General features: G+C 38.6%; 3 protein-coding genes across 3 annotated transcripts in view; 2 read left to right on the top strand and 1 right to left on the bottom strand.

Annotated features, from left to right (window-relative positions):
• The first annotated feature begins 1,206 nt into the window (after positions 1-1,206).
• Positions 1,207-5,622, top strand: npas4.L (neuronal PAS domain protein 4 L homeolog). The gene is made up of 8 exons (XM_018257162.2): positions 1,207-1,691; positions 2,181-2,332; positions 2,656-2,758; positions 2,915-3,164; positions 3,268-3,377; positions 3,699-3,834; positions 3,936-5,155; positions 5,408-5,622. Exons 1-8 carry the CDS (start codon positions 1,517-1,519, stop codon positions 5,431-5,433), a joined length of 2,172 nt encoding a protein of 723 aa, XP_018112651.1. The 5' UTR covers positions 1,207-1,516; the 3' UTR covers positions 5,434-5,622.
• A 3,125-nt stretch (positions 5,623-8,747) lies between these two features.
• mrpl11.L (mitochondrial ribosomal protein L11 L homeolog) lies at positions 8,748-27,845 on the bottom strand (the record flags this gene model as incomplete). Its single annotated transcript, NM_001095440.1, is given in 7 exon segments — positions 8,748-9,025; positions 12,207-12,366; positions 15,536-15,629; positions 19,043-19,138; positions 20,130-20,254; positions 22,589-22,673; positions 27,809-27,845. Coding segments are annotated over 5 exon segments (579 nt in total). The 3' UTR covers positions 8,748-8,919.
• The window catches only part of dpp3.L (dipeptidyl-peptidase 3 L homeolog), a 58,192-nt gene continuing 39,272 nt past the window's right edge, over positions 9,074-27,993 (top strand). Inside the window, exon 1 of the mRNA XM_041589328.1 lies at positions 9,074-9,094. The gene's annotated coding sequence lies outside the window, so the exon portion shown is untranslated. The remainder of the gene's footprint in view (positions 9,095-27,993) is intronic.

Below are 27,993 nucleotides of genomic sequence, written 5' to 3'. Positions count from 1 at the left end.
AAATATAATATTTAATATAAAAAAAATATATATATATATACAAATAAACATGTTTATGTTCCCAAATTTTATAGGTAATTTAATAGATTTTACAAGTTAACTACAGCAAGAATCTGTAATGTTGAGCAATAGTTCTCTACCTCTGAGCTGTTTGTCAACAAGCTAGAAACCAAAGCAGCAGAGTATAAAAATAGACCAGCTTTGAAGCATTTCAGAATAGAGTAGGGAACAGAAGCAGAGTATAGAGTTAACTCTGCCGTATACTAAGCCCTTACCAAATATGGATAAAACACCAAGTGTATGCAAAGAAGCCCCCGTCATTCACAAAACACAATGTCGTCATTCAACCTACATTTAATTATCCTTTCAACAATAAAAGGAATGAGAGTGAGTGCGATGGAGGTATTAATATATAGAAAGACAGGAAAATCAGGATCAGATACCTATTTAGAGCTGTTGAATAGCAGAAGGGGGGAAAAATGCTGCTAAATTAATCATATCCTACAGAAATAGACAAATTTGGAGTATGTGGGTTGCAAAATAAGGACGAAATCGACAACAGTTTATTGAAATGCGAAATAATCTTTTTTCATTTTTAGCATATTCTGCAGAGTTTTTAAAACAGACATCCCACACCTCTTCTATCCAAATGACGTCTCACTCCCACTATCCTGCCTGATCATTATGTTCATTCTGTTCTGATTTGAAAGAATACATTCATTTTAAAGCAGCCTGTTTAAATCTGTCCAGGTGCTGCAGTAGATTTCAAGCTTCAATAATAACATTACCTTCTTCTTCTGGTATAAGAACCTGTATCTGTCTTCTGGTATAAGAACCTTTATCCCACAGCCAAGCAGCCATAAGCATTTGTTAAGCAATCTATCAGGCTCTATTATAGAGTATCAGTATTAACCATTATCAGAACACTTAAAAATACCAAAATTGGTACAACAGCTCAGTTCTACTGAATACATAAAAAAACAAGATATATTTAGCATATATTATGATTATAGGACAAACTGCACAATTCTGTTGATAAAAATGTAGTACAACCAGGCTTGCCTGTAATTCTGTACAAATTGGGTACAGAATGTGTTATTTGGCTCTTTGCTCCTTTCTCTCCCTCAACTTCTCCCTCCTTTCCCTTGCACTTTCCTCCCCCTCTTCTCTCTACTCTCCTGTGGCTTCGCGTCATCTGTAAGAGTTGATGACGCCTGCCTGTAATAGCAGAGAAGGCAGTTCCCTTACCATGCAACCCATTGATACTAAACTCCACTCTTCACCCCCCTCCCCTTGCGTCTCACCTGCCCACACACTTCTCATCTACTATATAAAGAGAGCTATGAGCTACAGTTCTTATAACCAGAATTCAGACACAGGCATCTAGGGAGATAGAGAAGGGGATAGCACACTGAGTAGAAGACTGCAAACACCGAGACGGAAGAGAAGGACAGAGCAAGGAGACAGGGGATATCTGGACTGAATATTCCTCAGCATCCCGGAGACCCCACCAAAAATGTACAGGTCTACGAAAGGCGCCTCAAAGGCTAGAAGGGACCAGATTAATGCAGAGATTCGCAATTTAAAAGAACTCCTTCCTATCTCTGAAGGCGACAAAGTCCGACTGTCCTACCTTCACATCATGTCCCTTGCTTGCATTTATACAAGGAAATCTGTTTTCTTTTCAAGAGGTAAGATCTGAAATGTTGCAACATTATAAAGTAACTATTTGCATTGGTATGAACAGTCTTTGTAAAGATGCTGATTTGTCATATCTGCCTGACGAGAATCTTGTATTGCTTTTTTAAAGATACATTGCACCTCCTTTAATATATCAAGTGTTGCTATGTGCTATTCAGAAAGCTTTGACTTGTTGCTCAGATAACATAATAAACTTCATTATGTTGAAACAATACCAATCCCAGGCTCAATAAATATGCATATTTTTAGAAGAAAACATTTTTAAAACATGCTCCCATCATAGCAGTGCAGTGCTAGCTTTCATAAACCAGTTGCTGTCCATGGTACTGAACCATACCATAACATTTTCTTAATCCCTGTCCAAGGTCCTGAAAACCAAATCAGTACTGCTTGGGAATTTGAATAGAAAAGATAAATTATTGTGAATGTTGCAAATCCATATGGCCTTGATAAGCTACATTTTACTTTTTATCCAACAGGGCACCAGACAGAGGAATTAGAATGTCTTCTCTCCAACCAGGACCTGATGGATTTTGTCCATAGTCTTCCTGGGTTTCTTCTGACATTTACAAGTGAAGGAAAGCTGATATATGTATCAGAAAATGTAGCTGATCATCTTGGACATTCAATGGTAAGTAAACAGCACTCTTAACTCTTCATTACTGTTGTGAAAGTATAAAATGTGAGAATACAACACATACTAGTAGATTGTAGCATTCACCAAAACCAAAGCTAGCTTCAGTTTATCATCCTTCAACTTTTATATGAACATTATTAACATGAATTATGAATGACTTGTCCAGCTTTGGAGAGGTGAAGGTTGGCAAAATTGTACACACAGTGAATCATTTTCAGATACAAGCATACACATATAGATGAAATAGAAATATCTATTTGCTTCCAAATACTTATAGCTCATTGCTTATTTATACATGTTCTCTTTTTCTTTATAAGGTTGATCTGGTGGCTCAAGGGGACAGCATCTATGACATAATTGACCCTTCAGATCATTTTGTCATGAGGAACCAGCTAGCAATGCCTTCATCTCCAGATAGTGGTGAGTGATTAATTCTACAAATACAAATTATAGTTTTAGTTTTCTTATCTGTTCATTTAATGACCTATAAGCTATTTATGCTTGAGTTTCTTAGCTAAAAAAAAGTTCAGTACTGAATAAAATGCTCATGTTTCTTGTTGTTGTGTTTCTCAACAGAGCGAATGTTCAGATGCCGATTCAACACTTCAAAGACAGCTAGAAGGCAAAGTGCAGGCAACAAGATGGTTCTTATCAGAGGAAGGTTTCAGCAACCACCGGCTGGTACCTACTGGTCATCCAACCCAGTATTTACAGCTTTCTGCATTCCCCTTGATCCCAAGCCCAGAGTGATCCAGAGTCATTTATTCATGGATTTCTTTGAGAGTCAGCATGCTAAGGACCTATCCGTGCTGGATGTGTCAGACAGGTAAGACTTGTTTTAGTATTTGCTGCCAAATTGTGAGTTGCTGTCATGGTTTCAGTTGCATATTGTAGGAAAAGTAGTAATGTTTTCTTTTTCTTTCTTACAGTTCTTTACAGTATTTGTGTTATGAAAAAAGTGATTTGATCAGCAAGTCCTGGTACAATCTGATTCATCCTGAAGATCTTACTCATCTCTCCAAACAGCATCTCAAACTGAGTAAGTTCCTTTTAATTGGCTATGGGTGGGTAAAATCTTATTGGATGAAGGAGACATAAGAAAGTAAATAAGTAGTGCAATTTACTGTTTATTTGGAAAGGAAAACTCAAAATAAATCAAATATTTCTAGCTCTAAAACAAAATGCCCTTAAATATAATGAGGGTCAAAGTCTGTTTGATAGTCAGGGAGAGGTGGAACAGGAAAACTTGTAATAAGTAGAGAGACTAGTTGATAACACAGAGAAAAGAGACAGTTGTCTTAAGGGGAGGAGGATATTCCACAGCAGTGTGACAACATTAACGCTATATTTTTCTTTACAGTGAATGAATCCTGTGAAGGCAGATCAGAAATTGTAATACGTCTGCAAAGAAAAGATCAACTATGGGTTTGGATTTATTCCATTCTGATACTTGAGGCCAGTGAGGCGTCCATCACTTCATATAACTATATAATCAGGTATGTATTCAAACACAGATCAGTAGAGGCACTGGAAACATTTCATAAATACTATCTTCAAGGTACTAATGTATCATATAAATATTTTTCTCTCTCTCCAGCGAGGAAGAAGCCTGGTGCTTGAGGCAACAGCTGACTTCTGAGGAGACTCCAGTTCCTTTTACAGCAGGGGCATCCTCCTATCAAGATACCCTCCTTTCACCAGGAGACCTTTCAAGTCCAGATCAAGTCTTCACCCCCCTTGCAAACACACCAACAAGTGCAGGACAGTCATTTGATTTCTCAGAGCCCATGGCTATTGGTTCAGAAGATCCAATTCTTTGCCAGACCACTATCCCTCTTGTAGAAGATGTAGTGCCCCCTGAAGGCCAATCAGAGAATCAATCCCTCTTCACACTCTTTCAACCAACTTCACATGAGCAGACCTTCAGAAGAGATCAGCTTGGAGCAGTAACACCCAAAGACTTCACCTGCACTCCACCTTATACTCCACACCAAAACTGTTCTTTCCTTTTTGGGACTCTAGAAAACCCCCCTCAAACAACATCTGAGCAAGAAACCACCATCCTTAACCCAGAAATGTATTATTCCTATTGCAGCTCACTCTATGAGAAGCTTCCTCCAACTCCAGACAGTCCAGGGGATGGTGGTGACTGCACAGTAATGAGGGTACCAGAAATTCCAGGACCACTGTTTGTGGATCTGCCAATGCTTCCAGAGGGGTTAGTCACCCCTGAAACATCCCCAATTAACCAGGCTATGTTCAAATATTCAGAGCAGGAGAAGAGTGAAATAGACCTCCTAGTCAAGCAAATTGGTTCTTTAGCCAATGTCTTCAACGGTGTAGCCACAAAAGAACTTTCATCCTCTGATACAATGCTACTGAGTGGCCATGGACTGGCATATAGAAGTGTCTCACTACCTGCGTGTCTTCCTGAAATAGATACTACTACTTCTTTCCCACGGTCCTGGAAAAGCGTTGACCTCTCAATATTCTTAACATGCCAGGACCCATCACTTCCAAGTAGTGGCCACCCAGTCTGCAGTCTATTCAAAGACTTACCTGACTCACCCCCTTTTGCAGAAACAGGGTCTCCCTGCAGTGCCCTAGAGGAGGATGAAGTTGGAGGAGATCTCTCTGCCTCCCCATCCATGACCTCGAATGTGACGACTGATCTGTCCCCAGAAGAATGTAACTTCTTAGAGGAACTGATGTCCTACAAAACAGACCTTGAGGCAGGTGCCTCAGAGATTCAATGTGACCGGTTTAATGATGAGTTGTATCAACTCCAGATTCAGTTGCAAGACGGCTTCCAACAAGGTAAGATATTGAAGGGAGTGGCTGCTTTAGGGGAAAAGGGTTACTTAGTATCTTGTATAACATCCAATCACAACTTAGATCAGTGGTTTGATTAAATAGCATGTCTTGGTCCCAAAAAACCTCATAATTACAGATCTATAGCTGACACAGATAAAGCTACAATCCCAAGAAATGGCAAAAGTATAAAACAATGTTGATGACAAGTTGGAAGTAGAAAGCTAATAAGTCTGTTTCTCTTTTTTCTCTCCACAGATGGAAGTGGAAAACCTTCGTTTTGAAATAAGTCTGTGACTTACTTCGATATGTATGGCATATTGTCATATCTTCAGCAGATTTCTGCTACCTTACAAACAATGAAAGAAATACGGCACAAAACATGGAGTGAAAATGGCTTTCTGTGCCATAAGCTCCCTTGTTTACCGTAGAACTGTCTTATTTCAGTTTTCGCTTTCTTTTCTCTGCTCTTTTTAGATATTGTGCACGTTGACATAATACAAATAGTTACCAATTGTTTGCCCATGAAAAACAAAGCAACGGCCCATCCTTAGATACATGCTTTTTAATGTTAAATAAGTAAGGAACAAAACAAGTCAAGCATACAATAAATATGTTCAAACAAGTCTTTTTTTTGCAAAAGATCTGAAATGAAACACATGGGTTTCATTATTAATTATATTACTTTAAATGAAACTGCCTGCTATGTTGAAAAAAATAAAACATTTTTTAAAGTTATTTTAACCTTGAGCTATAGGATGGGCCGTTGTTACTATATTTGTACAACAAATATGTCTGTTAAAATAGCTGGAAGAATTGAACAGAAAGTGGAAAAAAATGGTTATTGTATAAAGCAGTTGTAAGTAGTCTTACATATGAAAAATGTATTCACTCGTAGTGAAACTAAAAATGATATATACATTGTATTTTTAATTTTTGTTCTGTCCATGAAATTGGTATCAAAAACCTCAGTTTATATTCAACGAGGTCAGAGCTGGAGGCTTGGGCACCAGAAGTGGCCAGATTCTATGTTTATGGATCCTCAACTTAACCTAGGGTTCCATCCTGGAAGTGATGCTAAGAAACCACGGTTCTTTATATCGCTGTATTAGAACTGAATTTTCTACCCTATACTCCCACGTATGAAAACTTTGTAAGACAAAAGGACAATTATTACTAATCTGCTCCTCTTCTGAACATATGTCGCATTTGTGGACCTATTCGGTTTAACAGTTTATTAATGTTAACTCAAATTTCAGACAATGGGATTACATTAATTCCAGAAAAATGTGTATTGGGATAAACACAATCATACAAACTGTAATATTTGTATTTTGTACTGAAGTTTTTTTTTCTTTCCCCACAACATGAATAGTGCAAGACCTCACATTGATGGAAAAAAATGAACCTCAATTTTAGTGGCAGAAAAAAATGGTTTAATATACCATTTTAACTATTAAAAAAGCAATTGTATATTTTTAATGCTTTTAACCAACTGCACCTTTAAAGTTAAGAAGAAAGACCTTCCCTTTACATATAATTCAAAATATGGGTAATATTTACCAAAGGGTGAACCCAATCATCAACAAAACTCACTAAAAACTGAACAGCCCTTATTTGGGACATGTCTCTTTTAGTGAATTTTGAAGTCAATATTCTGTTCACTCTTTTATTAATATACCTAATGTTTGATATAGAGGGGAAATAAAAAAAAAAAGTTTACATGTATCAAAATTATGGCGCTATGGGGTGCTGTAAGTGATGACGTAGGATTTTGCTACGAATTAAGTATTAGGATATTTTTTCCTGAATTGCTGTTTTTCAAAGTTGAAGAAATGGTAAAAATAAGTAAATGAATTGTACATTTATAAATATATTTATAAAATATAATTTTTTATAATGTCTACCATAATTTGGTTTGTGTTGGGCTGGTGATGTTAAGTCCTGGTCTTGTAGAAAACAATGAAACTGTCTTTTTATAGAGATGATTAAAAAGTTAAAGAAAACTTGTGTTATCTTTATTTTGTCAAGAACACATTATCTTCTAAGCCTTAAACTCTTTAGGGATCTCTACCCAAAAGTTATACTCTGCAATCCAATAAATCCCCAGTGAGAAATTTAACTGAAGCATTTTTCAACTTTCAGTCTTTTTCCACAGTTACTTATATTGCCATTATATACATTTGCAATTTTTACCCCACTTACCGCACTGTTAACCCACTTTAGCAAGATGTTAGTTTATGAACACTTCAAAGGGCTTCTTATGTGCAATTGGAGGAATGGCCAAATGAATCAATCCACCTTTTAGTAGAATGAACATAGTGTAAACCAGGCCCGGACTGGCAATCTGTGGGTTCTGGCAAATGCCAGAGGGGCTGCTATAAGGTGCCATAGAAAGTCACTATTTAGTGGGCTGGTGGGGGCTGTTTGGGCCTCTGTGTGGGCTGAGTGGGCTCTATGTACCTGAAATGCCAGGGCCTATTTAAATTCTCAGTCCGGACCTGGTGTAAACTCCTTCCTGATGGTGCCTGAAAATATACACTTCTTTTCTGTGTCTCCATCCAAGGAGCAGGTTTTCAAATGTTTAGGATTTGTGATCCAACATTGTGATCCCCTCTTAGCTCAAACAATGTTATGTACACATAAGATTCCTTTTCCCTTTTTTATTGCTTAAAGTAACAGTAACACCAAAAACCGAAAGTGTTTTAAAGCAATGAAAATAATATGTATTGTTGCCCTGCACTGGTAAAACTGATCTGTTTGATACTATAGTTCATATAAACAAGCTGCTGTGTAGCAATGGTGGAAATTGAAAAAAGGCTATATGGCACAGGTTAAAACAGATAACACCACAGATAAAGTTGATCAATAAAAGCAAATTGGCTTTACCCTAAAGTGTTACTTTGATTGCAGGCCCATAGTTTAGTCTTCCATACATTATAAGATCTGGATCTTCACCCATATGTCCACCTTGAGCTGGGAAAAATCGAGCTGATTAGATTTTTGGCCCAAGAGTCAATTATAATTGCTGCAGTAGTCAAGGAAGTTGTCAGGAGAAAAAAAAAATAATAAAAGGACTGGTCTGATGTTATTCCTCAGATAAGTTTTGTCACATCTTTCCTAACCAGAAGAACATCAGACCAGACCTTTTTCTTTCGCCTGACATCTTCTGTGACTGTTTCATGTTGGGAGAGCACACGGGTGTGGGGAGTTTAGAAGCAGTGAAGCACTTGGAGACTGTGGCTGAACTGGGAGGGGAGAGTCCTGAGTGGCACTCTTTCTTTAAAATTATTTTTTGTCTTGTTATCCAGGAAGCCAATCTTGAAAGTGAAGTTTAGGGTTGAGCTGTACACATTTTGTATATTGTATATATATATATATGTTATATATTTTTAAGCCTGATAAGGCTGATTGAGCAATAACTTATCAGAGGAGGGTCTTTAGGTGAAGTGTTGGTATGATCCAATGATGTCCAAAAACCACTGCCCTAACCAAATATAATATCTTATTTTTATGTACTTCTATTAAGCTTCCTTCAAACAATAAATATTTTTCATAGAATATTGTTAGGATCAAACAACCATAACAAACCAAAGTGTAGCTCATGGCATTTTATTACATAAATTACAAAAGACAACTAAACCCATGTTTGTATTTTCTCTGCCTGAATAACATGAATCAGTTTTATCAAGTTACTGTCCTTCTTAAAAAGAAGAATAACTGTGTGTTCTTATTTCCAAGGATAATGACATCTCCACACCTTAACAGTGTTATTTCTTTTTGGATCCTGCAGCTTCTGCAGCTTGAGCTTCGGCAGCAGCTTGGAGAACAAGTCGCCGCTCTTCTAAGAACTGTCCATACTCCTCTGCTGTCAAACTGAAGAAGAAAGAACAAAACGGATTTGCCTTCATTTAAAAAATACATGAACAAACCATTCCTGTCCAGGTAAATATAAAGAAAAGTAAACTAAAGTAAACTAAAATTAGTAGATAGATGGTCTATCTTTCCCTGTGTCGCCATGTATTAAAGGGGCAGTATACCCCGTTGTTCAACATGAGTGCAATGAATAGGTACTTGTGTTGAACATACTATTTGCTTATTGTTTGATAAATAAAAATATTTTTTGTTAATTAATGATCTAAAGAGGGCAAACCGGGAAACTGGAGCTACTCCATGTTTGATCCTTGCGATGTAGATAATTAAATTACTGCATACCGTATATACTCTAGTATAAGCCGAGTTTTTCAGCCCCCAAAATATGATGAAAAACTCTACCTCGGCTTATACTCGGGTCAAGCGCAAAAACGGTCGCCGGCGCCTAAGAATATTCACCGGCGCCTTAGAATAGTAGCCGGCGCCTAAGAATTTTCGCTGGCGCCTTAGAATATTCGCCGGCGCCTAAGAATATTCGCCGGCGCCTTAGAATAGTAGCCTGCGCCTAAGAATAGTCATCCAAAAACGAGATTGAAACTTACCAGAAGCTGCTGCATTTCTCACCCTCGGCTTATACTCGAGTCAATAAGCTTTCCCAGTTTTTGGAGGTAAAATTAGGTACCTCGGCTTATACTCGGGACGGCTTATACTCGAGTATATACGGTAATTGACTTCTGCTAACCAATCAGTCACAAAAAGGGGTTTAGGGAGGGGGATGTGTACTGGGAATGTAATTTTTACCCATGCAAGGACGAAACAGTAGCTCCAGTATCACTGTTTGTGTATAACTCAAGAAATAACAAAAACTGACAATTTTTCATGATTAAAATAATAGGCAAAAGGTGTGTTAAGCACAAGCCCTATTTACTGAACTCAAGTCAAACTGGAGGGAATACTGTCCCTTTAAGAATAAACATGTAGGTTTCTATAAAGTACCAATGTCACTGCCCTCCTTTGATGCCTATTGGACTCCTGATATTTAATACAAAAACAAAAAAAAATTATAATACAGATACTGCATAGAACCAAATCTTGAAAACATATATAAATAAGCATGCAACGCCAGCTCTGTTTGAGTTTGTGCAGAGCTTTATAAGGAAGTAAAATGCAACAAAATACTGAGTTTGGAGCATTTGGTATTGTTTGAGGTTAATGATGTCTGGGTCAATAAAAACTCCACCTGCACCTGACCCTAACAGGCAAAATGTTGCCATGGTAGGACCAACACCCAACCTGTACCTACATCTTTTTGCTCTGTTTGCTACTTTGATGAGTGCGCCTCTGGCTCCAAGACAGGAGAGCGTGAGAGAGAAGACGGGAGCAGTGAAGAGTGTATTTCCCCAGTCTGATATACACCCAACCCTAACCTGCAATGGTTGGCCAAAGTTCAACACAAACCCACCCAACCAGTCAACCTGCACATCACTAGTTGCTGTGTATTACTAAAGCACCGGTTTCCATTAATTCCCATTCATTAATAAATAAACTAGAGAAATGCTGTCAAACTGGCGGCCCGCAACTCCCCCTTGTGTGGCCTCCCACATGAAAGTCTACCTGCTGAGACTGCTTAATTTACCTGTGTAAGGTATAAAAGTTAGCACTACTGAGATTAACTGGCCCCTGCATTGTTTACATCTCAAATCCATGCTTGGTTAATTGAGTCAGCTCCCAATTCTTCACACCTGAGAGTCCTGGTGCACGTACCTTGAATGGCCACTGCCCAATTTTCTTGCAAAAAATTCCATGACGTACAGCACCGCAAATTTTCTTTGAATAAAAATGCCTTAATTTGGAACACTGGCAGGACCTGGATAAGCGATGTTTCAGGCTACACAGAGCCTTTTTTCAAGATTACCAAACACTAAAAAATACAGCTTTTTTATGTAAAAACTATATTGTTTATGCATTTTTATTCAAAGAAAATTTGCAGTGCTATACATCACAAATTCAGACAATAAGGTCCTGCAATGTTCACACATGTAATCCTCCCTGCATTGTTTGCAGCTGTAACACCACTATTGTTCACCTCCTCAGACCCATACTGAAAGTGCCCACATTGTTCACACCTCGAACAAACTGCTGGAGGGCCACCAGCATTATGTCACTATCATGGTATAAATTGTTTATTTTAGAGTGGCCCTGATAGGTTTCCCTGTCTCCTGCTGTATTCTGCCTGCCCTATGCTCCCTGTGTGTTCCATAATTTGCCTGACCTTTGCTCCCTGTGTGTGCCATACTCTGCCTTCCCTATGCTCCCTGTGTGTGCCATCATCATGTGCTGGGGGTGCTGTATTATCCACAGGGGAGGATGAGGCATATGGATTTAAGGGTTTTTCTTAATTTGACTTAATACACGTTTCTTGTGATAACATGGGTGTGGTTTAAAAAACAGAGAGTGGTCAAGACCATTATTGGCCTTCCACCACGCAAGCCTGAAAAATTCCAGCCCTCTACCACAGAATTTGGACAGCACTGCGCTAAAATATACAATTAATAGTGACAACCAATAAAATAAAATGACAGTATATGATCTTTTATTCAAAACTACTACTACTTAAACTAGAATAATCATCAATATATGGTAGGGATGCACCGAATCCACTATTTTGGATTCGGTCGAACCCCCGAATCCTTAGCAAAAGATTTGGCCGAATACCGAACCAATTTTGAATTTGCATATGCAAATTAGGGGAGGGAAGGGGAATTTTATTTTACTTCCTTGTTTTATGACAAAAAGGCAAGCGTTTTCCCTCCCCCCATAAATTGAATATGCAAATTAGGATTTGGTTCGGCCGGGCAGAAGGATTCGGCCGACTCCTGCTGAAAATGTCCGAATCCTGGCCAAATCCAGAACCGAATCCTGGATTCACTGCATCCCTAATATATGGTGCACCTCTGAGCACTACAACTATAGATCTGATCATAAAGTACAATAAGCTTTGGGACACATTAAAATGAAGCAGAAACTGTTCCTTATACAATGGTAAAGCAAACATAAGCATTGCATGACTTCATTTTAGTACTGGTAACACATATTTGTGTAAGCGGTGCTTTATTTATGCAAAATGTTTATATTCACAATCTATACTCTTGTATTAACTGAATGTGCTGAGAAAAATACTTACTCTTTCATTACTTTGATCCCCAGTGACTTGGCACTTCCCATGATGCTTTTCACTACATCTCTTAGTTGCATATCCCGAATTACAAAAGCTTCATCCTGTGACTTTACCAAAGCTATCTCATACAGCTGCTTCAGTGTTACTATTCCCGCTATTTCATGACCTAATAACAGAAAGTGTGGGGGGGGGGGGGTGAGAGGATTTACTTTATCTTAAATTATGGAGTAAAGCACTTTAAGAAACATGACAATTGATATCTTAAGAATACACTTAATTACACACACACATATATATGTTTATCCCTTTTTTTAAAGTCATATGCAACAATATCAATATCAACCTTCTGAAACAACTTTAACCCTTTCACTGCTGGCCTATTTATTCACTTGCAAACTTATATTGCCAGACAGTTTTTGAACATTTTCTTGAACATTCTCTTTCACTTTAAGGACCTTTCCTGGAGGGGATTTAAGGTTTACCCAGGAAAATCATATATATTGTTTTTTCAGGAAAACCTAATCTGTCGAATTATCCTAGGATTTTGCTCTAATTCCACTTCTGTAATACTTTATTAGGCTTCTGTCACAAAATCATATTATTGATAATAAACAGATATAGTAGAAACATAATTTATTTTATGCATGAACTACAATTGATTTGGAAAGGCCCGTGTCTTCAGAACACGCCAATACCAAATTGAGATTTCTGATTTGTATAGGTCGAAAACTCCCAGCAGTACACTACCACATTTCCAAAGAGCTGCTCCAGAAACCTGCATACTTCTATTTCAAAGCCAAAAACTCCACTAATAGTATAAAAAGCTTCTGACAAATCCAAAATAAGTACATATGTCTTTCTATTCCAAACTACATAGCCACAATACTTTCCTTTACAGTAACCGGGTTTTATAAAAATATGCAAGTTAGGATTCGGTTCGGCTGGGCAGAATCCTGAACCGAATCCTGGATTCAGTGCACCCCTAATTATTAGATACCAAGATCAATCACCCTAAATATGAAAGCCAGGGGTCTACTGAACAGTTTGATGCCTAATGTGCATAGGTTTACCTAAGGGGTCCAGGGGCCCCAAAAGGGAGACCTATGATCTATCATCCTCTATCATTCCAGCTACTGCAAAAGCAACACATTTACTGCATTTTATGTGGGGTAAAAACCACAAAAAAGTGTGGTAACCCAGGAAAGGCATATTTTTGGAAAGTACACATTCTTCCGAATCCAGAAAGGCTAAATAAGTCTTTTTACGCCAAGTACCAAACTGCAAAGCTTTCCTATAGTTGGTAATTTTGATGACATTTTTGAAAATCACCTCAAAGATTTGATTTTCAAGCACTGTATCTCCCACATATCATTAGCTACCAAGATAAAACAGCCTAAATATGAAGGCCACTGGTACAGTGAACAGTTTGTTGCCAAATATGCATAGGTTCTCAAGGCATTTTTTTAGGTTTACCCTAACAAAAATTATACATTTTTGGAAAGAACATATTCCAATGAATCCAAAATAAATATGTCTTTCTATTCCAAACTACCCAGCCATAACGCTATCCAAAAGTCACTGGTTTATATAAAATTTTCTGACGTTTGAAAAATGACCTCAAAGCTTCCAGTTGCAACATCCTATCTCCCACATATCATTAGATATCAAGAAAAATCAACCTAAATATGAAGGCCAGAGGTCCATGGATTAGTTTGCTGCCAATGTGTACAGATTTACCTAAGAATGTGGCCTCTAAGGGCCCAAAAAGGAATACACCCCACATGATCGTGTCATTCTATCTACTGCAAAAGCAACATATTTACTTAATTTTATGTCGAGTAAAGGCCAGAAAGTCATGACATTTCTGAAAATCACCTGAAAGCTAGTATCTCCCACATAACATTAGGTACCAAGACAAATACCCTAAATATGAAATCTTTAGTTATCAAGATAAAACAACCTAAATATGAACGCCAGGGGTTCACTAAACAGTTTGGTGCCCAATATGTATAGGTTTATCTATGTATGTGGCATTTACTAGCCCCAAAATGTACCTTGCGAATACTAATTTCATGCTTACATTTACACTGATTCATAAACACATCGCCACTTTTATTTGTGGTAACAGCTGCAAAAAAAAGTACAGTGACCCCTGAAAACCATACATTTTTGGAAAGTACACATTCTGTCAAATCCAAAATAGCTACACCAAACTGCAAATCTTTCCTAAATTTAGAGCTTTTTATGAAATTTCTAAAAATCGCCTAAAAATGCTGCAATTTGACACATTGGCAGATTAAGCACTTGCCTGCAGGAACGTACAGCGTATGTGCTTGGCAGGAAAAAGGTTAAAAGGACCTTTATTTTGCTTATGTTTACACAAATTCTTTATCCATTTAAAATATCCCATGCAGTGTACAAAAAAAAAAAAAAAAAAGAAAGAAAAAAGATGCAATCGGCCATTTTTTGCACTGTGTGCAGTGTGTGGGGTATTGTAGCCACATCCTGGTTTTCTGCTTGTCACTGAAAAGTTGATTTTTTTTCTCCAGTGCTCAGTGCCTTCCCGAATGAGCACTAACAGACACACACTTGCGCCAGCCAGGTCATACATGACCCCCTTATGCCTTTTAGTCCAGCTAAAACACAAAAGGGAATTATCTTTCATTTATTTTCCCTTAAATAGACTAAACATCACAAAAGCATGGATTTATGTTCAAAGAGCTTAACTATATACGTGTAGATATTTATTTGACATCCTGTGTGAATGGGAGGTGCCATACTACTATGTCTGTGTTTAGATACAATCACTGGTGCCCAGATTTGAGTAAGTAGAATGTGGAAAGGGAGACTGCATCTATTATGCTCCCCCACTCTTGGAACATCTTAATACAAACAGAATGTAACCCCTTTAGCATTCTACTCACCAACATTATATGAAGGGGGGGTGAGTGTTTAACAAAAAACGCGAAGCAGAAGCCTGAGTCTAGAAGATTGCACCACTGGTGGTGTACCCAGCAAGTGAGGTCAACTTTGGACGCTTTAAAGACATGCTCTCTACTTCAGGGCATGTCATCAAATCAGAGGTGATTATGCTCTCACTGTCACCCTGACGTTGCCTACCTAATACTGCACTCCACCCTCGCTTCTTCTTCAGGGTGAAGGAAGGGCTGCAACGAAAAATGCTTAAATACTAGACCAATGTGAAGCTTGCTATGCATCAGTTCACCATATCCCATATGTCATGTGTGCAATGACCATCAGTTAATCTAAACTGTAAAGTGTTTTGAATGAGTTTATCTCCCAGTATTGCAGCAGGCATCCTAAAGTTGCCTTACCTGTCTGTGATGCTCCTTTTTCTATCCCAGCCGCAGCCTTTAAGAAATAAGACACCGGAGGCTGTCCAATTTTTAAATCATAAGTTCTATCAGGCTGCAAAAGAAGAGAAAATGAAAGTCTATTAGATCATATTTAATTTAACTAAATGGCAATCCTTATTTTTTTAACATTTAAGGCCAAAAAAGTGCTTCAGTGCCTCTTACATTTGTGATACATTGCAGCAACACAGCTGTAATATTAACTCCTTGTATACTACTTTGTTCTAGTCTCTGCAAACAGCTTGAGTGTATAAATTTGTGGTAACTCATCCAAACATAGCAAGTTGAAAATAGACACACATCCATCCAGTTCAACCTTTTAAGTCTATATATATATATATAACCTGCTTAACTGCTAGTTGATCCAGAGGAAGGCAACAAAACTCTTCTAAATCCTCTCCAATTTGACTCAGATGGGGAAAAAAATTCCTTCCAGGCTCCAAGATGGCAATCGGGCCAGTCCCTGGATCAACTTGTACTATAAGCTATCTTCCATAACCCTGTATTCCCTCATTTGCTAAAAAGATATCCAGCCTCTTCTTAAAGCTATATAATGTATCAGCCAATACAACTGATTCAGAGATAATTCAATAATATCCCATTTGAGCACTGGGAACGAAAACTGTACTGTAAACTGTAGCATATTCTATATGGGGCCTTACCAGTGCTCTATACAGTGGAAGAATGACCCCTTCCTGCAGTGAATCAATGTCCCTTTTAATACAGCTCAAGACCTTGTTTTCCCTTGATGCTGCTGACTGGCATTGCCCCAACAAGATCCCTCAAACCGGGAGCTCCCTCCCAGTGTGTGGGATTTCTGCCTCCTCTACAGAGGGTCAAGAGGTATGACAACCCCCTGGGCAACAAGGCTGGGGGGCTGTAATTTTGGTGCTGCAATGCGATCAATATGTGATGCGATCGGATGGAGCGCCTGCTGCTCTCCCGGGTTAATTCTCTTCCCCATCCACGCACTTCCTGCTGCACCACATTCTGCATGGAAGGTCTTCCAGGACCGCTCCAGTGATTAAAGCATCCCTCCTTCTCCAAAAACAGTAAGTGGCCTTTATTAACACACTTACACATACACACACACACACACACATTTTACTAAAGATTGCTAATTTTTATTTTGCACACATCTACAGACTCAGACACTTTTGTGTACATCCAGACCGTTTTGTCTTTTGTTTTTTTACCTAAAAACAGTTTATTTTGGCAGCGTACCTATTGGATCAGGTATTTTCACAACTAATTATGTTGTTGCATCAGTTACTTTTTTAGATCATGGATTTGAGCAATTTTATGGTTTTATTGCAATTTTATCCCTGCATTATTGTTCCTTATGCATTATTTTAGCATAGCGTCGCGGTTTAGTAGTTTGGTGTAAAAAGACGTCTTTACCCATGTTGGATTTGTCAGAATGTGTTATAAATAGAATATATATATTCTCTGGGTGTCTTTGTATGTGTAATGGAAATAGAGGTTTCTTCCCAAGATGGCAACGGCGTCCAAGATGGCGACTCCTGGCCCCACCATGTGGATCCTGCTGGTCGCAGCACTATGACGCCTGCGTCCTCCCGCTTGCCGATTGGTCGCCGGCGCGCCGGCGTCAGCGCCAGGACGCCAGCGTCATGACGCCATTGCGCCCAAACTTTGGCGCCAAACCTGGCCTATATAAAGCTCTCTGGACATTACCGACATTGCCCAAGTATAGGTTTATCTTCGTGAATTCCTGGGTGTGATATTATTGACTGATTTCCTGTGTACCTACCTTGCCTGTTATTCGGATTGACCCTTTGCTGCCTGGACTGAACCTTTTGCCTGAACTTCGACTATTCTATTGCTTTATCCTTCTGTTACCTCGAACTCGGCTGTTACCTGCCTCCTCCTTGGTCCGCACTCCTACTGTGCCTTCGGGCCGTTACAGTATGTTAGGGTGTCTTTGTATGTTATGTCTTACAGGGAGCTCTATTTGCAGCAGCTGAGTTGGCAGGCGTGAGAATTCATATGCTCTTTTTGGGTTACGTACATATCCATATCCACAAATCTATGCATATTGGGCAACTGTTCGGTAGACATCTGGCATTCATAATTAGGGTGATTTGCCTTTGTACATGAAACATTGTGTGAGATAAATGTGACAAATTGCACATTTTTAGGTGATTTGTAATAAATACCACTATGTATAGGAACGATTTGCAGCTGAGTAGTGTAGAAAGACAACTTTGCCCTTGATGGATTCGTCAGAATGTGTACTTTCCAAAAATATATGCAAACTGTTCAGTAGACCTCTGGTGTTCATGTTTAGGGTGATTTTTCCTTTGTAAGTAAAACATTGTGTGAGATAAATACGGCAAATAGCAACATTTTTTAGCCAATTTTAAGAAATGTCATAAGACATAAAAAAAAAAGACATAACCAGTTTGGATTTGTCAGAATGTGTACTTTCCAAAAATATATGGCTTTCAGGGAGTCACTATACTTTTTTGCAGCTTTTACCACACATAAAACAGGCAATGTGTTTTTTAATTAGTGTTAATGAAGCATGAAATTAGAATGCACAAGGTAAAGTTTGGGGACCATAAATGGCACATACTATAAACCTATACACATTAGGCATCAAACTGTTCGGAACCCCAAACGTTCATTTTTAGGTTGTTTGATCTTGATAACCAATGATTTCGGGGAGATAAGATGCTGCAAAATGAAAGCTTTGAGTTGATTTTCAGGGTTTTCATCAAAATTGACAATTTTTGGAAAGCTTTGCGGTTTAGTACTTTGGATTAGAAAGAAATATATACCCATTTTGAATTTGGGGGAATGTGTCCTTTCCAAAAATATGATTTCTGTGGTTACCACACTTTTTTGTAGTGTTTCCCCACATAAAATGCAGTAAATGTGTTGCTTTTGCAGCAACTGGAATCACCAAAGATGATAGATCATATGGGGCATCAAACTAATCAGTGGACCCCTGGCCTTCATAGTTATGGCATTTTAACTGGATATCTAATGATGTGTGGGTGATAGGATATTGCAAACTGGAAGCTTTGAGGTCATTTTTCAAACAAACGTTCCAAAAAAGGGTAAACCCACAAATCTGAACTTGGCACAGGACCCACCAAGGCCTTAAAGCAGCCTTATTAGTAGGGCTCCCTTTAGAACAGAGTTGGGTTGTTTAGTAACAAACGTTTCCCAAGGACAGAATTACACTTCCAAAGTGGCAGCATGATTTATTTTAGAGCATCCTTAATTGATCGTGTTTTTGCACTGTCAACTACCCTAATACCTTTTAGGGACTAATGCATTACACTTAACCCCTTACCCAAACTTGGGATACACAATGTAATTGTAAAGCAGACTAATGCCCTAAGGCAAGCTCAAGGGAAACCATTGTTTTATAGTGATCCTTAGCCCTTAAACCTAGTCACCCCAGTAAGATATAAAATGATCTGTCTGGCAAAATCTTACCTTTACAAATATTTTCACAGGTAGAGGGATTCCTTCCTTGATGTCTTTGGTTTTATCATTGAACTCCTTACAAAACTGACCAATGGGGATACCTCGCTAATAGGAATGCAGTATAAAAGGAAGAAGTTATTGAAAACATTTTTTAAATAAAACACATAATGTGTGATGGGGGCTGGTTAAAAAATGCTTACAAATCCTGCTGACAAACAATTGAGGATTACATTTTACCATGCTCCATTACAGCACTTTTAAAATAATTACTGTTAAAAACACTTGTAAGACTCTATGGTCTGGAATAACCCTCTGGTCTTCTAAAAAGGTTGGAGAATGGTGGAGCCATTCAAAAGTTTTATAAAATTATGTCTGTATTGTTTGAATAAGCTATTCAACAGAGGGGGAACAGAAAAATGTTTCAGGGTGAAGCAGATCCATCATGTATTATGGGCCTGACCAAAAAGTTTTGGAGGGAAGTGAGAGGCTTCTTTTTATTGAATATATAGACATGTACACACATTATATATATCTCTATCTCCATATCTCTATCTATATATATATATATATATTAGATATCTGGATAACTGGTTTCTGGTTTCCCATACCTCTGCAGTTAATCCCAAGCATGGTATGTTGTCAATGTCTCTTCATTAACATTCAAAATGTGTTTGACCTGGACTTCTTTCTTTTAATCCAGTCCACATTGAACAAGAAGGATTTTCTTAGAACAATATAAAGAAATGGAAGGTTGATGAGGTTTTATCCACTCTTGTTAAGTGGTTTTTTTTTGCTGCTTCTGAAATTATAATTAGTGAGTGTTTACGGTCCTTTATCTAGAAGTCATGTTGTTAAGCATAGAAAAGCACATAAATTACTGAAACATGGGACAGCTATAGTGTTATTTTACCTAGAGAAAAACAAGCATTGATGCAATGTTTCCAGAGAACTTTCTGGGATGGGAACAGAATGTTACTGAAGGACCCACCCATTGTGCTTATGTTAAGAAAAAGAAATTGACAACACACCATGCTTGGGAATAGTTAAGAATACAGTTTTCTGCTGGCAGACAGGAATATTGAAATGCAGATATTACCTGTCCCAAGATGGGTCCAAGTGGTGGTCCCGGAGCTGCCTGTCCAGCTCTCACCAATGCTCGAATCTCGCCAGCAACATTGGCTTTCTTCACAGTTTTCGCTGCACGTAAAGCCTTTGACATAACTAAGGGAGCAGAAAATCTTTTTTTATTTTAAACCAGAATTACTGACATTTTTATATAGACACTAAGAAAGCAGGCTTGATTCCTATGAAACATAAGTCACTACTATGTTCCACACAGTGCTTTATTGCAGCTGATATTGCATATGGTTTCCTTGGTTTCTTTTTTTCTGTTTAAATATATATCAGTGTGAATTGGACCAACATAAATTCCATATTTCTACAATTTACAGCTTTTTTTAATCCTAAAACAATACACACTATCACTTAAGTAACAGTTTGGAACAGTAGCATTCATCAAATTGTTACATAGTTGCAGACAAAAGGCCGACAATTTTTTATTTTTATTTTTTATTGGGTTTTTCAAAACATAAAAGATTTACATTAAAAACTATCCTGTAACGCACGATAATAATACATACTGTCAATGCACATGTCATGCAGCGGGCATCACAAGAATTTATAACAATAAGAAACAAGGGAAAGTTGTGCTAATCAGTCATTTTTAAAACCATTAGCTGAAATGAGGCTGTGACCACATAATACATATAGACAAATACAAGAGTCCCCTGCACTCAACCCATTATCAATATATTTAAGACATTTTGTGCATACAGCTACTAAAAAATACCTTACCCTTCAAACAAAAGCAGGTAAAACTTACCAGTAGTCCCTTTGTAAAATATATAATGTAAAATGAAGCAATAGAATTCTTAATGAATCAGAAGCAATTTGAGTGCAGGACTGGCCAGATATGGGATGACTTTGACGTAGTTGGCCAGCTTAATTATATTGCAATATATGGACAAACAATCCCTGTTTTGTTTAAAGGGTAAGGCATTTTTAGTAGCTGTATGCACAAAACATCTCAATGTCTTAAATATATTGATAATGGGTCGAGTGCAGAGGACTCTTGTATTTATCTATAAGAATTTATATTACCTTCCCATTGTTCTTTTGTTTGGGGGTTGGGGGTTGATATCACTCCAACTTGCAGTACAGCAGTAAAGAGTGATTGAAGTTTATCAGAGCACAAGTCACATGACTTGGGGCAGCTGGGAAACTGACAATATGTCTAGCCCCATGTCAGATTTCAAAATTGAATATAAAAAAATATATTTGCTCTTTTGAGAAATGGGTTTCAGTGCAGAATTCTGCTGGAGCAGCACTATTAACTGATTCATTTTGAAAAAAATTTTTTTTCCCATGACAGTATCCCTTTAATAAATGTGTTCTTATGCCCTACACATGTGCCCACAGTATAGTTTAGGTGCCATATGTTATCAAATGTAGGGGGGAAGGAGGGTACCCTAAAAAAGAAATTTCGATCTTTTTCAGCCTATCACCCTTTAAAAAAGTAAAAGACGCCAGCGTTTTTTAGGACTTAGAAAAAATGTAAACTTTTTTGGAGCAATCCCTATCTACTCTACTGCACTTCGTCTGGTCCGAGGTGAGCGAAGTGAAGTCTGGCGCAAAAGGTAACGTTCATTAAAATCCGCAACTTAGTGAATTATCGTAGCTAGGTCCCTTAGCCATAGCGCAACATCGCCGGCGTAAGTGTGCGAAGTAGCGCTAGAGTAGGTCCACTTCGCTAGCGAATTCATGCCATCGCCCGTTAGTAAATTGGCGAAGTAAAGAAATTACGTCACGCTGGCAAATTTTCGATAGCGTTAGCCACTTCACCCTTTAGTAAATTTGCCCCAAAATATCATTTTTGCACACACATAAGAAAATAAATAGAAACCTTGTCCTGGACTGGTTTTCAGCATTACTGCATATATTCCATAGTGATTTCTGGTATACAGGACAGAATTTAAGATAAAAGACAATATTTCATTTGCATTTTCTCCATAGAATTTTATAATCAGGGCCACTTGTATAAATATTTAGTTTTATAATGTGTAATGTAGGCCAGCCCTAACAAATATAAATCTGGTTCATTTCAGCTTAAGTTTTCACAGTACGTACAGTTGTCAGGGCATAGGCAAGATGCAGATCTGGAGACAGATCAAGTAATAACTCCTGAAAAGGTCAGGAATGGTAGCTGTTTCGTTGGAATGAGTAATTTTTAAATCCATGGAAATAAAATTTTCATTTTCAAATGAAAAGATGTTCATAAGGCAGTTCTTCCCTGGACGGATGGCAGTGCCACAATCTGTCTGAAAGCCAAAGAACATCTTGTGGATTCACAAATGGATCGTAAAAAGCATCTAGAGATCTGCAGATTTTTCTCTTCTCAGCTTAGCGGTTATGATTTTGCTAGAAGGCACGACTATTTGAAATAATGGGATCTGTTGCATAGAAGCAAGAACAACACTCACTTGCAAGGGCACTCACCTAAGGTTTGCCAAAAGATGCACCTGGATGAGTATCAAGCAGTTACGGAAGAATGAAGTGAGGACAATAATAATGAGTCTCTGGGCTGTAAAGAGGAAGAGGGAAAAAATCAACAGTCAACAAAATAGTGGTTGCACTATGATGGTAAAGGTATTCTAGAGAAATTTTATTTATTCTGCTCTGCAGGACAGAATTATACAGGAGAATGCCTATCCCTATGTGGGTTAACAAACAGGTCAGTCACCACTATAATAATCCAAAACAGACAAACAAACCTATAACAAAATTGTTGCTAAGATCTATAGCTGCCTTTAATGTTAATTTTGGGGTTCTCCTAAATGGAAAAGTTATTAGCCCTGAGATAAAGCAGAAAGTTTAGTTTGGAAATAGTTGAAGAAGACCAGGGCTGCTTTAAAGGTACCATTGGGCCCAGGGTAAAAATCTTGTTGGTGGGCACCTACTGCACCAAGAAATGAGTGGTAGAACTACCCTTAACCTAGTGAATTTTAATATAAGGCAGGCAAAAAAAAAGTTTGCGCTTAATGAAGTAGACATGATCCCCATGTGTTCTGCCAAGCCTGGACTGGCAAATAACAGAGCTACTTTTTCATTTAGGTCAGTCACCACTGCCATAGATTCCATAGGCAGCCACTATTTTGGGCCTGTGGGTTTTTTTTGGATCTGTGTCTTAAAAGGAAAATGAAAGGCTAAAATTAAATAAAGCTTAAATTATTGCCCATTAAATGTATATACACATACCATATGTCATTTCCTTTTGCAACTAGTCAGTTATTTTAAAGGTGCAATGGTTTTTTAAAATAAGTTTTAAGCTGTTCTGTAAAATATACCTCTGCTGTAGTCCATAAATTCGTTCATTTAGGGCACACACATGAGCAGTTATCTTCTGAGGAGCCATGAGCATGCGCATTACTAACTAAGCTTTCCATGCAGTGATGCCCTTCAGGTCACGTGACCTACCCGATGTCATCAAGTGACTTCAGACTTTAGGTTTCCTTCTCCCTTAAAATGCCAGGGACCTACTTTAGGTCCAGACTTGTGCCTCCCTGGACCAACAGCCATGGGAGCACCACAATTCTCCACATGTATTTAAAAATTATGCTGGTGGAAGCCGCTTTCACGAAATAACAATTACTGAGCCGTGCCTATATCTGGGGTTTCATGTCCACAGGTTTCTTTTCAAGGTTCTTAGCCCTTAAACATTATTTACTGACAATTCCACAACAACAAAATTAGAATTTTTCAGCACAGCACCATGTTGTTTAAAAAGAGATTAGATAATCTGCCAGGACACCCTATAGTATCATGTATAGGTTCAGTTTTAACCCCTTTATCAATTTTTTTGATCGGGTCATCAACCCCTATGTGCAATTACATAAATCTTACTTAAAAGACACTGGGGATTTCCTAAGAAAAATTGCCACATATACTGACATACAAGGGGAGGTCATGCTTGTGGACAGCCACTACATCTCCATCCCACATGATGGGGGGTGGAGGCTGTCCGCCTCGAGCTTGACATTGATCCAGCGATGGACAAAGCACAAAAGAAATTTGCACTACAGTGTTTGGAGATGGCACTGTATAACAATTATTTCCTTTTTCAGGATCAACACTACATGCAAATCTGCGGAACTGCAATGGGCTCTAATGTGGCCCGTTCTATGCAAACATCTATATGAACCGATTTGAAATACAATATATTTATAGCAATGAATGGTTCATTAAATATTGCCATACATGGCTTCGCTATATTGATGACGCGTTTGTCATATGGACAGGGCCCCATTTGACCCTAGAAAAATTTGTAAGTGAGATTAATAAATCATTACCCTACATTAAGTTCACGGTTGATAGTAGTAAGGACTGTGTTTCTTTCTTAGACACAAAGGTGTCGAGGTGTGGCACAACACGACAGAAATACCCTGCTACACTTTGACTCCTTTCGTTCTATACAAGTGAAGAAATCCCTTCCAAAGTCCCAGTTCAGTAGGGTAAAACATATTGTATCAGATGATTCACTATTACCTAAAAGACTTGATGAAATGCATATGAAATTCAGGGAGCGTGGATATCCCAATGATCTGCTTCAAATTCAACGTAAGTTAAAATAGATAAGGGCAATATGCTTTTGGGCCGAAATAGACAACGGGAGGATAGTATCCCTTGTTTTCAAAAATCATACTCCAGATATTGTGAGAAAACACTGGAAAATCCTCAAAAGGGTCTCCCCCAAGTAGAGTTTTGATAAACCACCCCTTATGTCATATAAAAAAGATAGAACGGTGGCTTCCATGCTGGTAAGATCTGACATGGGCGGTCGGAAGGAGACACAAAGTGTGTTGCAGCCAGCTAAGCTTGGGACTTTCCCATGTTTGGGATACAACTGCTGCTCCAATTGGCAGAAGGGTGACGTGGTATATCACCCACAAAAAGAAACCCCTATAAAGATTTGGGGGGTATTACACGTGTGTCGAGTTTTGTTATCTAGATTATAAAATGCACTTGCGGTTTATTATATGTGGATCAAACGTCACATTCTGTCAGAGAACGGATGAGAGAGCACAAATGAGCAATCAGAACTGGCAAGAAGGAACAAGCAGTTGCATCACATTTTTTGGAAGCCGGCCATGGTATACATCAACATAGATACCAAGTGGTGGACCATGTACCTAGTCTTAGACATGGGGGAGGTCGTGTAGGAGCATTACTTAGGAAGGAAGCAATATGGATAAGAAAATTGGAGACACTTACCCCACAAGGGTTAATTAGGGAGTATGATCTCCAAGCTATCTTTCGTTAAATTCTGTTTTTAATTGTTTTTAATATTATATCTTTCAGACGTTTAAACAAGTGATCAGGCCTGTTTCCCATACAGAATTTAAAAGTCCCTACCATTCACTGTGACATTGTATTGTATAAAGGATATGTATTGTCAAGGTAATATGTAACCAGTAGGTGGCAAAATATTGTCTATAAAAAGGCCAATCGGCCAGTGTTTAGTGAGCTTGATAAAAGGCCGCATATAGGCCAGAAACGTTGCTGAACAGGTCTGCCATGAAAGTTTGAATAAATGCATTTTTTAAACAACGCGGTGCTGTGCTGACAAATTCTAATTTTGCTGATTTGAATTGAAGATGGATCACTGATGGTACGTGCACCTCTCTTTTTCCTGTGGAATTGGGGCATTTAAGCTGACTCGAATTTGTTTTGCAAATTCAACAAACAGGTTATGGAATCAATGTAAAATGCATTGCCAATTTTTCCAAAAAGTTAGAGGCAACAACGGCATGAGAAGGGGATCATTGATTTAAAAGTGGGCCCAAATCCACACAGCCCTAGGACCTAGAAACCAAATGTGAAAGCACTCATCAGTCAAATGCGTGGTCCAGATGCTCCAGCCCCAGACCCTCAGCACAGGAAGCAGCAATTCAACATGCATTCAAGGACGCCAACTCCGCAAGGGCTACACAAAAAAAAGTACATCATTTTTTTAAATTTATAATCACATTAAAAGCATATGCCCTACGCGATTCATGACCTAGAAGCATTTAGTCATATGACAAAGATTTGTACTTTTATTGTTGTGGCTCTTGTGGAGGCCTTGAGTGACTGATTGCCCATGTTTTTGCTGTTCCCATGATGAAAGTATGTGTAGACTGTAGTGTGCATGTGCCAATTAGCAAGGGGAGGGTGGGGTGCAAGTCCGTTGCCTAGGGCAGCACTGAACCCAAATACAGAGCTGCCTCCCCCCCCAAATTCAAATTGCTTACTTTTTTCAACCAGTGACTGCTCGTCTTCCAAAAACAATGCACCAGTCTGGAGATCTTACTAACCACCGTGCTATCTTACCAATATTTCCCAGGACTCTCTTACACCTTGCTTGACAGTGCTGTAAAATTGGAAAATATTGTGACAGTGTGCCTGCGAAAGTCTATGGGGCAAATTCACTAACCTGCGGAAATTCGCCAGCGACGGCTTCGCTCACATCGCCACACTTTGCCAGGCAAAAATTCCCAGGAACAACGCTAATTCACTAAAATGCAAAGTTGCGTCCAGGGCACTGAACGATGGCGAAGTTTCACTAGCATAAATTCGGCAAGCAAAGCGAAGCTGCGCTAACGTTGGCTAATTTGCATATGGTGGGAAGTCAATGGACGTATATGTTGCAGCAAATACATTACACTACACAAGCCCAGGGAACATTAATAAAATAAAGTTGTTATATTGCCCTACACATGAGCCCAGTGTATAGTTTATGTGCCATATGTAAGGAAATATAGGGGGAAAGCTTGGTACTGTAAAAAAAAAAAATTATGATCTTTTGCAGCCTATCACCTTGAAAAACTGAAAAGTCGCCTGCAAAATGTTCAAATTTTTTTTGAGAAACTCCTATCTACTCTATTGCACTTCGCCTGGTCTGAGGTGGCGAAGGCAAGTCTGGCACAAGAGGTAACGTAACGTTCATTAAAATGCGCATCTTAGTGAATTTGTGTAGTTACCTCCATTTGCCAGATCGAAAATTGACCTGGCGTTAGAGTGCGAAATACAGTCTCCTTCGCTAGTGAATTTTCGACAGCGTTAGTCACTTAGACCTTTAGTAAATTTGCCCCTATGAGTCTGGTGAGAGCACAAGACATCCTTGGGAAATACAGGTAACTAGATATTACTGCGCCCCACATTCAATTTTTTTTTAGACCCCCAAAATGTCTAGAGGTTGAGCGGTTATACCAAGATTTATTGAAATTGTATATGAATTAGAGCCTCCTGGGCCCCCCTACAGGAATAGGGTCTACTAGTTATGCCTCTGACAGCTAAAATGGTGACATGACAGCATTTACTTAGAAATATCACTTGGGCGAAGGTCCTCACCCAAGGGAAAATAGAACTTGGCAATTTAATTCACTGACTGTTACCTAATATATTGCCCATATCCCCCCCCCCCAGTGTATAGCCCACAGGCAGTGCCACATAAAACAGAATTTGTGCAGTACAGGGGGCAATGTGCAGGCTAGTCAAGCACAGGAACATTATGGCGATTTCAGCGTATGATATTCTCAGGCCCATGGGCTGTAAAAATAATTGAATTCACTACGGAACGCATTTTAGGACATCCTGCAGCGAACGTTCCGTAATTGACAGCTGTCACAGCCTTATTGCTACGCACACTGACAATACATGTTTACGTGTACAGCTGCTTACCGTCCTCTATCTAAGTTTGTTCTCTGTAAGAGCACGGTACCAATCTTCTGTCAGCCCTCATAGACTCTCCTTGCGACCTTCATAAACAGCTCTCCACAAGCACACGCGGCGCATATTTCCCTCTTCCTGATTGGTTTCTCCAACAGCTTGTCCCATAGGTAGACCTAATTGCCAATCACACATTA

Source organism: Xenopus laevis, chromosome 4L, assembly GCF_017654675.1.
Source record: "Xenopus laevis strain J_2021 chromosome 4L, Xenopus_laevis_v10.1, whole genome shotgun sequence".
Lineage (NCBI taxonomy): Eukaryota > Metazoa > Chordata > Amphibia > Anura > Pipidae > Xenopus > Xenopus laevis.
This window is presented reverse-complemented; position numbering and strand designations above follow the sequence as displayed.

Bases quoted from the DNA above. Each gene is read 5' to 3' on its own strand.
- npas4.L (XM_018257162.2), top strand. From the start codon at position 1,517: ATGTACAGGTCTACGAAAGGCGCCTCAAAGGCTAGAAGGGACCAGATT. The intron at 2,333-2,655 runs GTAAGTAAACAG...TTTCTTTATAAG, and splicing joins ATCATCTTGGACATTCAATG to GTTGATCTGGTGGCTCAAGG. The intron at 3,835-3,935 runs GTATGTATTCAA...CTCTCTCTCCAG, and splicing joins TCATATAACTATATAATCAG to CGAGGAAGAAGCCTGGTGCT.